The sequence below is a fragment of the Cynocephalus volans genome, chromosome 11 (assembly GCF_027409185.1).
Source record: "Cynocephalus volans isolate mCynVol1 chromosome 11, mCynVol1.pri, whole genome shotgun sequence".
Lineage (NCBI taxonomy): Eukaryota > Metazoa > Chordata > Mammalia > Dermoptera > Cynocephalidae > Cynocephalus > Cynocephalus volans.
The window spans coordinates 122,412,568-122,424,704 of NC_084470.1; the positions used below are offsets into that span (position 1 = coordinate 122,412,568).

Sequence of the window (12,137 nt, forward strand, 5' to 3'; positions counted from 1 at the left end):
ACTCTTCCTTCACTGGATGCACCTGTGGCTTGCAGTAGTACATCCTGGGTTATAATCTTTTCTGGTTCCCAAATACATTCAACATATTTGGAGATATTTGTCTCTGCATTTTTTTGTTCAGGTTAAACACTATACAGTTGTCAACCAAGTTGTGTACTCAAAACAGGGAAACAGCTCCAGTTTGTAAATAAAAAAGCATTTTGCTTTCCTTGACTTTTACAATTGTGCTCAGGTTGGTGATAGAGGTACATGAATTCTTAATCAGTTCTTACACTTCTTAGTTACAAAATTCCTTTTAGAAGGTACAGTTGTTGCCTAAATTGCCTGGGATCAATTATGGAACATTATGGACACAATTTTTTTCTTAGGATGCTATTCTGTGATTACCATCACTTAGCTTATCTAGTCCGATTGGTCACAGTTTATGAATGTCTAAGAAAACTCATTTTTTCCCCTTCCTCCTCATATTTCCAGATGGTTCCCACAGAGCTGGTTGAGAAAGAATTTTGGCGACTGGTGAGCACCATTGAAGAGGATGTCACAGTGGAATATGGAGCTGATATTGCCTCAAAGGAATTTGGCAGTGGCTTTCCTGTCCGAGATGGAAAAATCAAACTTTCACCTGAGGATGAGGTAGGCCCAAGCTGTAAGACACTTTTAGTTTGAGGGGGAGCTCTGCATTTAAAGATATATTTCAGCATATCCTTGATCTAAAGTGCATCAGACTAGATTAATAGCAGCCTTAAGTAAAAAATAAAAGCCCATGTAAATGACTTGAAAATTGAATTATTTGTTGAAATTCTGCTTGATTGACTTGAGGTAATTTATGATTACTTTCAGAAAATCCTTAATTACCAAATTTTTAATGATTTCAAGAAAAGTAGAAAGAGGCTACAGAAAAATTCTAGTCCCGTGTCAGTACATTGTGGTCATATGGGAAAATTAATTACTACCCTTCGCCTTCAGGTTCTAGAACCTTGGTTTCTCCTTCCGAAGAAAACCTGAGGGATTGGGACCAGACCTATTTATCTTTGAACTCTAATGTTTGTGAGTGTATTATTTTCCACACTAGCAAACTCCTTGAAATACTTCTATGCCTTCCCTGGTTGGAAGAGAGGTTTTTAACCTGAAATCGACTATACACTCAAAAAAGTACATAATCAATCATATGAGTACAAGGGGTATTCAAAAAGTTCATGGAAAGATTTGTGTTATCTTTTAATTTTATTTTTCCATGAATTTTGAAGTACCCACGTAATGGTACCTTATTTTTGGAACTTTGAGAACTAGATTTTTTTTTTTTAAGTTGGGGAACTTACACATTAAAATTGGGTGTGAACTGTATGATTCATTTTCAACTAAAACCCATAGAGTTGGTCCTTAAATATTATTTTAAACAAAAATTTCAACTGTGTCCATCACACAAAGTCCTTTTTAATGATCAATTCCAGATTAAAACCAAAATCCATTCATTAGTATTTTCCTTACTCTCGTCTTTGGTTCATATAATTGGTGTAAGTGAAATAATGGTCAAAAGGTTAAAATATAAGATAAAAGAGTAAAACAAAACAAAGGAGCATAACGGTTCATAAGCCTGATGAATTTTCACAAACTGAGCACGCCCATGTAACCAGCACTAGAATAAGAAATAGAACATTCCCAGCCCCCCTTGTGTCCTCTCTCCTTCACTGTTTTTCCTCTTTTAGGAGAACGACTACCTCCTCAGGAGAACCACTATTCTGACTTGTAGCACCGTAGATTATTTTGCCTATGTTTGAACTTTATATAAGTTGATTGATGGTTTATGCTCCTTGCTATCCAAAAAAAAAAAAAAAAAAGAGGGTAGTTACAAGAGTATATACTGTATATATGTGCAAAATGAATCTACCGGCATCCTGGAAGTCAGCATAGCGGCCCCTCCACCTTCTCACAGTCACACCCGCACACGCCCCACCTCCCTTTATTTTTAAGGAGAATATTTTCAGCCAGCCTTTTGAAACGGAGTTCTAGCATGATATAGCTAAATATTTATCCTCTTGGGCGGAGGGTGGAAGTGGCTTCATCGGGAGTGCGGGGCTGGAGATGGTGGGGGCTGGGCGCCGAGTGGCGGCACCCAAAGGGATGGAGACGACGGGCCCAGGGTCCGAGGTGGTGGTGGTGGTAGCAGCGGCAGCGGCGCAGGAAGCAGCGCTTAGTCCCGCGGCCCGGGCAGCACGGCAAAGAAAAGAAGTGAATTGCAAGCCCAAGAACCAGGACGAACAGGAAATCCCTTTCCAATTCCGAGAGATTATGAGGAGCTGCCAGGAGATGAAAAAACCCCATCAGTAACAAGAAGAGGAAGGAGGAGGTCCAGGTGGCCTTCAGACAGACGTAGGAGAAGGAAGCAAAGGGAGATGAGCCCGACATCTCCATCCCCAAGTTCAAGCAGGGGAAGTGGAGTCTGACGGGGCCTACATCCAGTGCTTGGAGCAGGAGGCCCAGCATGTGCTGTTCCTCAGGAGGAACCAGACCAGCCGGCAGCCAGAGGCACAGGCAGCTGCCAAGAAGGCAGCGGAAGAAAGCGTTCCAAAAGCAGCGACTGGATACAGTCCGACAGGAAAAGGAGGCAAAGGCTGCAGAAAGGCTGGAGCGCAGGAGCTGCTCCGATACACGGTGAACTTTGGTGAGGTGGTCCTGTAGCCCCCAGAGCTGGCCGCCAAGCCCAGGAGGAGCAAAAGGAGGAACCAGCCTGCCAAGAAATCACTCATGCGGAGAACGCTTTTGAGCCATGTTGGTGTGTCCCAGCCTCTTACCACCTCGCTGGCCCGAAAGCAGATTGTGGGGAAGGAGCAAAAGCAGGCCATGCAGGCCTACAGAGTGCTGAGGAGACTGAGGCAGCGGTGGCATGTGGTGCAGGCGCGCTGCGAGGGACAGAGACCCGGGGCCAGGCTGGTGCTCCTGGGAAACTAGCCTGGGGGCTGCTGCACCCGGGGGGGGGTGCACATGGGCAGATCCTGTCCCCTGGGTTCACTCCGGGACTCCCAGGGGCTCATAGTCCAGCTCAGTGTGGGGAGAGGTCTCTTGTTTTCCCTCTAAAGACTGCTTATTTGTGAGTGACCACTGACGGGCCCTGCAGATGGTGAAGAGGCACTGCCAGTGGGGCCCCGCGCCTCATGGCCCTGAGCCTGACATCACTCACAGCTTCATTTGAGACAATGAAGTCCAGACTGAGACAACCCAGGGCCACTTCAGGGAGGGCCAAATCCCATGATCCTGACCCTAAATGCCAATTAATTATTGAAACTGCTGGTTTAGGCCAGTACAACACAGTACAGCACAAAGCAGCACAGCTCAGGGCACAAGCTGGGCAGAGCAGGTGAGCCAGCCAGTGGCAGAGAAGATAGACCCAGGGCAGGGCTGCAGGGCAGCAGGGAGACCACCCCCAGGGGCCTGTGGAGGGGACTGTGACAACAGGCCAGTTGGTAATGGTCCCTGCAGAAGCAGGTGGATCCCCACCGAGGCTTGGTATGGTGGAGACTGATGACAGCACCCACACCAAAAGTGCAGGAATAGGTTGTTGCATGCAGGATGGGTCTCGGAGAGTGGGGCAGGCCTCTCAGGCAGGTCTGAAGAGGCTTGGAAGGGCAAGGACTGGAACTGGGACTGCGGCTCCTGGGGTTAGAGAGCTGGCCACTGAGAGCTTTGCCCAGGGCAGGGCCTGGCCAGACTGTTGACTTCTCCAGGTGAGGGCAGATGGGGAGGGGGGAGGGCAAGGCTCCAAACTCAGTCTCCCGTCTAGCAGGAGCCCACCGCTTGCTACACCCTGGGTGGGAGGAGCAGCCCTGGACCCCCCAGGATTCTCCTGGGTGGGGCAGGTGAGGTGTGATCTTTCTACTCTTCCCCAAGTGTGTGTTTCCTAGAATGAAGTTTATTTTAAAAAAGTTTTTAAAAAATTATTCTCTTATTTTCAGGAATATCTTGATAGTGGCTGGAATTTGAACAATATGCCAGTGATGGAACAGTCTGTCCTTGCTCACATTACTGCAGATATATGTGGCATGAAACTTCCTTGGTTGTATGTGGGGATGTGCTTTTCTTCATTCTGTTGGCATATTGAAGACCACTGGAGCTATTCAATTAACTACCTGCACTGGTGAGAAGTTCCAAATAGAACCTATGAATAGTACGCAGACTGGTAGGAAAACTTTCCTTTTCATCTCAGATATGTCTTAACTGTGTCTCAAGAGTAGCTCATTACTATTCTTTTCTCCTTAAGTTTTACCACTACTGTTAGAACAGGCATCGTAATAGGTTATGACAGTGATTCTTAAAGATTCCTAGACAGTCCATGAATCCCCTAAAATTGCACACACACTATTTTGTGAGTATCACACATCTCTGGGGAGAGGGTAGATGGTTTTTTGTGTGAAGTAAAGAAGCCTGTACTCATAGAAAGGTTAAAAAGTGCTGAACTTTGCTTTTACTATGAAAAATCCCATTCAGTGGCAGTGGAAGTCCAGGTACCCCTTCGGGAGAGGAGTGAAGTGTAGGAACCATAAGGTCCTCCAGGTCCCTGTGACTACCAGCTTCTCTTTTGCTGTGCTGAATTCTGGCATCACTGTACATAGTATAGCGGGCCTCATCCTCATGTGTGTGGGGGGATGCACAGGCAGATGTTTGGACTTTACTATTTAAACTGTTCAATCAAAGCCATTTCTTGACATCTGTTTTTTTCTCTTCTAATTCTCTTGCTTCCACGTACAAAAATATTTGAAGATCTGTAACTCACTCAAACCCCCACACAAGGAATTTGAAGATGTACCACAAGAAAGGGAGTTGACATATATATGTATAGCATCAGTTCTGCTTTCCTAGGCAATTGCTTCCAGCTGTAAAATGATTATATTTACCATACCTCACAGGGATGTTACAGATTAATTGGTTGACAATTTAAAGTGCGTTGAAGAATAAGAGCTCTTTAGAAATGCTAATTGCCTCACTGGAGTTTGATTTAACCTCATCTGTCAGAATGGGCAAGCAAAAAGGAAGTTGGAGGGTTGGCTGGCATTTGTCAACTTTTGCTGTAGGAAATTGTGGTAAATACATATCCTGTAGCTAATGTGATACCTTATATTCTTAGAAATTCTAGATATCTGCATTTTCTAAAGGGTCAGATAAGAATGGGAGGGTGAGAGGGACCTCAAAAGAAAAGTCTCATGTTTAAACTTTATACTTGATGAGGAAAAATGCATTACATATGTTCACATCACATTTCTATATTTCAGATACTTCTTTGGTTTGAACATTCTTTTGTAGCTTAGTCTTACAAAGCAGGGTTTGAAAAATATGAACTGGTTAACCATTTTGTTTCTGTGGGTGTTGCAGCTTGATTTATTTTTATAATGTCTTTCCAGGGGTGAGCCAAAAACCTGGTATGGAGTCCCAGGGTATGCTGCTGAACAGCTAGAAAATGTAATGAAGAAACTAGCTCCAGAGCTCTTTGTGTCCCAGCCAGATCTCCTCCACCAGCTTGTGACTATCATGAACCCCAATACCCTGATGAGTCATGAAGTGCCTGTATGTTCTGGGTTAATCCTCCTGCCGCTCAGACTTAATTCACCACTTCTCATTTTCCCTGTTACTCACTTTTTTATGAAGCCAATTTGGTTATATATTTTCCGTAGCATAACTTGATAGCAGGAAACAGCTGTTTGGTGCAGTTTGGTACTCTATAGCATTAACCCAATTGGACTAGATGCTCAGACACCGTAAAACTAATTTGTTGCAGCTAATAACTGGATTGCTAAACAGACTTGCTTTGCAAATAAATGTAATGCTTTCTCTCCTTTTTTTTTCTGTGTACAAGTCAATGGTTTTAGTATATTCACAGGTTGTGCAGCCATCCCCACTAATGCTTTATAAACTGTAATTTTTGTTTATAACTTCCGTCCTTCAAACAAGAAAATAAAAACTTTAAGAAATAAATATCTGTCAGTATAAATTAGATTACTGTGAAAATGCTGTCCCTACTGTAAAGAATAATTTTATTGAATTTACATGATCTTAATTTTGAATGATGAACCAAGATGCCATGCTTAGTAGATCTTAGTTGTATTAAACCACCATCCCCAATTAAGCTTATTTAAAGTAAAAATCTATTTCCAGGTCTTGAGCTTGGATTTCAGGGTTACTAGTATAGACTGAAAGGTTCTATGGGTGATATTTTCTCTGAGGATGCTATACAAAGTAACACTTATATACTGGCTTCCTTTTGGAAAATACTCTGAAGATGTTTGGGGAGGCCACATTGTATGAAGGTTAATAGTCCATCTTAGTTAGCTAAATAAAATGTACAGTGTTAAAGTGAGTTCTTGATCTTGCTGTGACCTAAATTTTATACTTTTGGGTTCACAAGCTGGTTAATGGGGACAGACAGAAAAGACTTTTCTTTGAGGGATCATAAATTATACATGGATCATAGCTTAGAAAATAATGACCAATAAGCTCCAAAATACCACATTTCCTCATTGTTGGTATTTTCCTCATTGATCTTTTTTTTTCCTTGTGTTGATTGGTGTTTCCAATTTGTTAAGAGTAACTTGCCCTAAATGAGACCTGTCCCTGGTTCTTTAATAATTTAGTAAACCATGTAGAGATAGATGAATGAACTTGTACATTTAGGGATTCACAATTTAAGGGAAAAGACAGATAATTTTTATATAGATAATGGAAGGGTGGTATGGTTTGACAGTGGTGTCAACTAGGAGACTGATCTTTTAACTCTGAGAATCAGAAAGGGCTTATAAATGAGATGAAGTAGGAATTGGAGCTCTGATAAATTACCGAATATGTTTGGCAAAGAGTGGGGGAGGTAGGAAGTAGTCCAGGTAGAAGGGATCATGGTCATGTGATGGGTAGTGTAGTCTTTAAACTTTAGCCTGTATCAGAACCCTAAAGGGCTTATAAGGGCATATTACCACACAGATGGCCGAGTCAAAACCCCAGAGTTACTGGGTGTGGTCTGGGTGGGGCTTGAGAATTTGCATCTCCCAAGTTCCCAGTTGATGTTGTGGTTCTTCTAGGGTAAACCACTGATGCAGAAATAAATAGAAACTTGAAAAGGCCTCTAATATTATATAACAATAATTTCAGTATAAGGATTTGTGTGCCTAGAGCAATATGGGTGTTTGGGTGAGGATAGTAGTAGGAGGAGAGGTGGATGATAAAGGTTAAGTTTGAGATCCAAATTAGGAGGAGCTCTGTATGTGATGAAATTCTTGAAATAGAATGGTATTTCTTTAATTGGTGGTAGGAGATGCTATTAGGATAATATTATATAAGGATATTCTTGATCGTAGCTGTATTTAGAAAAATGTGTCTTGATCCTAGATGTGGCCAAATTTTTGTAGTATAAGCCACGTTTCTTGTTCAGATACTAATCAGCCCTGGCAGATTGGAGTGCTGCTTCATCTTGTGGCAGAAATTAGTATCTCTAGGTGATATTCTACTGTAGTAATTTTTTTCCTGGCTTACTTATATTAGTATTTTTTTCATCTTTTCCTGACTCACTATCAATTAGCTGAGAGCTGCCTTTTCTGGAGAATCATCTACTAGTCAATGTTAGATTGTTTTTAGTGAGAATCTAAGAACTTTTAAAATCTCCAATTTCTGTCTCTTTAGGTTTACCGAACTAATCAGTGTGCTGGGGAGTTTGTGATTACATTTCCAAGAGCCTACCACAGTGGTTTTAACCAAGGTTTTAATTTTGCTGAGGCTGTTAACTTCTGCACTGTTGATTGGGTACGTAATTATGATTTAGTGAACCCTTTCAAATTTATTGTTTTTCCTGTGGAAATGATATATAATGTCTTAAAAACTGTCATGTGTATAGTTGCTTCAACCCATTACTGCTCAACTGGTCAGTCTACAAATTGTTTGACAGTTCACAATGAGATAAAGCACTTTGTACCACATTGTAAGTCAAGCATTTATTAACTAAAAGCACATTTCTTAGTTCATCTGACATGTTTTTCTCTTGTAGCAAGATTTTCTTCATGAAAAAGTAGTCTCTTGATTTATATTCCAGCTAAAACTCAGTACCTTACTGTCATCTATCTAGTAATAAATAATTCCAGTCTGAAGACTACATTTTGTATAGCACTAGCTTAAATTACCTACAACACAACAATTTAATGACATATTTGTTTAAGGGTAGTTGCTAAGTTGAATTTTTACATTAGTATTGATACTTTTCATTTACCTAAAAAGAACTCAGTATATGTGGTGTTAAATCTAATGAATTGTAACTTTGTGGCAGTGCTTTTCTGGTACTAGCTATATCTGCACTTATTTTCCTTTATATAGTTTTTGGAGTATTAGTAAGTTGACCGTAACAGTTCAGCAAAATTGTTTCAGGAAATGTGTAAATTCATATTTCCAATTAGATTCACATAACTGTAGACATTAATACATTAATACATTGGGGTTCTTTTGTTTGTTTGTTTAATACATTGAGTTTTTTAAAAACCACTTTTTAGTTAAGCTACCTCATATGCCAGAACTTTGGGATGCAAAGATAAATAAGACCTGGTTCCTGGTTCCTTAGAGTCTGGTGTTAGGGTTGATAAATGGTATGTGTAATGATCCATAATGTGATATTTGGTAATTTGGTAATACAGGTCAGAAGTTTTTGGAAATAGCAAGAAGAAAGATGGATGTTATTTATCTCCTTATGTCTTTTGGCACAGCTACCATTAGGCCGACAGTGTGTGGAGCATTATCGCTTGCTTCACCGTTACTGTGTGTTTTCCCATGATGAGATGATTTGCAAGATGGCTTCCAAGGCTGATGTACTAGATGTTGTTGTGGCTTCAACTGTTCAAAAAGACATGGCCATTATGATTGAGGATGAGAAAGCTTTAAGGGAAACTGTCCGTAAATTGGTAAGGTTTCTGGAAATCCAATTGCATGTAATTGGGTATTACTTAGTAAAGTTACTATGCACTTTCATATCACATATCATGTTTTTTGGGTTTTTTTTTTTTTTTTTTTTTTTTTTTTGGCGGCTGGCCAGTAAGGGGATCTGAACCCTTGACCTTGGTGTTATAACACTACACTCTAGCCAGGTTTGGATTTTTTTCTTAATTTTTTAAAAGTTTTTTGGCACCTGGTTGCTACGTGGGATCCAAACCCTTGACTCATATCATTTTAAGAAGTCTTTTTTTAGTCTATTTAATTTCTGGAGGCTGGCCAGTTAGCTCAGTTGGTTAGGGCATGGTGCTGATAACACCAGAGTCCAGGGTTCGATCCCTGTATCGGCCAGCTGCCCCCCCCATCTCCATTAAGTCTATTCTAATAGTAATATGTATAGTAATATCTCCCTGTGGTGTTAATTTGAGTTGACTAGCTTATTGTGCACTTATTTGCCACGTATGTATCTATCTCTTCGGAGGGTGTCTGTTTTGCCCTCTTTATTTATTTTTAAATTGGATTATTGGGAGAATATATATGAGGGTACTTCAAAAAGTTTGTGGAAAAATAGAATTAAAAGATAATATAAATCTTTCAATGAACTGTTTGAAGTACCCTTATATTCTGGATACCAGTCCTTATCAGATAATATTTTCACCCAGTCTGTGGCATGTTTTTGATTCTCCTAGCAGTATCCTTCAAAGAGCAGTTTTTTTCATTTTGATGAAGTCTAATTTATTGATTTTTTTTTCTTTTGTGGATCATGTTTTTTTGTGTCCTACTTAAGAAATCTTTGCCTAATACAAATTCACAAAGATTTTCTCCTGTGTAATCATCAAAAACTTTATAGATTTAACTTTTAAATTTAGGGGCTGGCTGGTTGGTTCAGTTGGTTAGAGTGCAGCCTTGCAACACCAAAGTCATGGAACCGGCCAGCCACAAGAAAAAAATTTTAAATTGAAGTCTTTCATTCAAGTAATTTTTGTTTGTGCAGTGTATGGGTCGAAGTTAATTTTTTTTATATGAATGTCTAATTGTTCCAGCACTATTTCTTGAAAAGACTATATTTCTCCATTTAATTGCCTTGGCACCTTAGTTGAAAATCAGTTCAACATATATGTGTGGATCTATTTCTGGACTCTGTTCTATTCTGTTAATCTACGCATCTGTCCTCTTGCTAATACCAAAATGGTCTTGATAATTATAGCTTTCTAAGAAGTCTTGAAATCAGGTAGTGTGAGTCATCCAACTTTGTTCTTTTTTTTAATTTTATTTATTTATTTATTTTTTATTTTTATTTTTATTTTTTCTTAATTTTATTTTGCCGATATACAATGTGGTTGATTACCAAAACCTCCCTCCCTCCTCCCTCTCCCCCCTCCCTCCCAACAATGTCCTTTCTGTTTGCTTGTCGTATCAACTTCAAGGAATTATAGTTGTTATGGTCCCCCCCGCACCCCGGTTTTTGTGTGTGTGTGTGTGTGTGTGTGTGTGTGTGTGTGTGTGTGTGTGTGTGTGTGTGAATTTATTTATTTATTTTTAGCTCCCACCAATCAGTGAGAACGTGGTATTTCTCTTTCTATGCCTGACTTCTTTCACTTAATATAATTCTCTCAAGGTCCATCCATGTTGTTGCAAATGGCAGTATTTCATTCGTTTTTATAGCTGAGTAATATTCCATTGTGTAGATATACTACATTTTCTGTATCCACTCATCTGATGATGGACATTTGGGCTGGTTCCAACTCTTGGCTATTGTAAAGAATGCTGCGATGAACATTGGGGAACAGGTATACCTTCGACTTGATGATTTCCATTCCTCTGGGTATATTCCCAGCAGTGGGATAGCTGAGTCGTATGGCAGATCTATCTGCAATTGTTTGAGGAAGCTCCATACCATTTTCCATAGAGGCTGCACCATTTTGCAGTCCCACCAGCAATGTATGAGAGTTCCTTTTTCTCTGCAACCTCGCCAGCATTTATTGTTCAGAGTCTTTTGGATTTTAGCCATCCTAACTGGGGTGAGATGGTATCTCAGTGTAGTTTTGATTTGCATTTCCCGGATGCTGAGTGATGTTGAGCATTTTTTCATATGTCTGTTGGCCATTTGTATATCTTCCTTAGAGAAATGCCTACTTAGCTCTTTTGCCCATTTTTTAATTGAGTTGCTTGTTTTTTTCTTGTAAAGTTGTTTGAGTTCCTTATATATTCTGGATATTAATCCTTTGTCAGATGTATATTTTGCAAATATTTTCTCCCACTCTGTTGGTTGTCTTTTAACTCTGTTAATTGTTTCTTTTGCTGTACAGAAGCTTTTTAGTTTCATATAATCCCATTTGTTTATTTTTCCTTTGGTTGCCCGTGCTTTTGGGGTCGTATTCATGAAGTCTGTGTCCAGTCCTATTTCCTGAAGTGTCTCTCCTATGTTTTCTTTAAGAAGTTTTATTGTTTCAGGGTTTATATTTAATTCTTTAATCCATTTTGAGTTGACTTTAGTGTATGGTGAAAGGTGTGGTTCTAGTTTCATTCTCCTGCATATTGATATCCAGTTCTCCCAGCACCATTTGCTAAAGAGGCAGTCTCTTCCCCAGTGTATAGGCTTGATGCCTTTGTCAAAGATCAGATAGCTGTAGGTGTGTGGGTTGATTTCTGGATTCTCTATTCTATTCCATTGATCAGTGTGTCTGTTTTTATGCCAGTACCATACTATTTTGGTTATTATAGCTTTGTAGTATACTTTAAAGTCAGGTAGTGTTATGCCTCCAGCTTTATTTTTTTTGCTCAGCGTTGCTTTGGCTATGCATGGTCTTTTGTTATTCCATATAAATGTCTGGATAGTTCTTTCCATTTCTGAGAAAAATGTCATTGGAATTTTGATGGGGATTGCATTAAATTTGTAAACTTTGTTCTTTTTAAAAACTGTTTTGTCTCTTAGTTTTTTTGCTTTTTCACATAAATTTTAGAATCAGCTTACTGATTTCTACAAAATTAATCCCAATTGGGATTTTGATTGGGACTGCAGTTTAACCTATGGATAGTTGGGGGAGAACTGATGTCTTCAACAATACTGAGTCTTGTAATGTATTTGATGTTTTTTGGTGCTATTATAAATGGTATTTTTTTTAAATTTCAATTTCTGATTGTTTATTACTAACATTTAGAAATAATTGACATTTGTATATTCACCT

General features: G+C 39.6%; 1 protein-coding gene and 1 pseudogene across 1 annotated transcript in view; both read left to right on the top strand.

Annotated features, from left to right (window-relative positions):
* The window catches only part of KDM5B (lysine demethylase 5B), a 74,837-nt gene that overhangs the window by 42,378 nt on the left and 20,322 nt on the right, over positions 1 to 12,137 (top strand). Inside the window, exons 10-14 of the mRNA XM_063113750.1 lie at positions 475 to 633; positions 3,951 to 4,132; positions 5,394 to 5,556; positions 7,660 to 7,779; positions 8,727 to 8,921. Coding sequence (XP_062969820.1) covers positions 475 to 633; positions 3,951 to 4,132; positions 5,394 to 5,556; positions 7,660 to 7,779; positions 8,727 to 8,921 — 819 coding nt within the window. The remainder of the gene's footprint in view (positions 1 to 474; positions 634 to 3,950; positions 4,133 to 5,393; positions 5,557 to 7,659; positions 7,780 to 8,726; positions 8,922 to 12,137) is intronic.
* LOC134390885 (coiled-coil domain-containing protein 137-like) lies at positions 2,083 to 2,949 on the top strand (annotated as a pseudogene).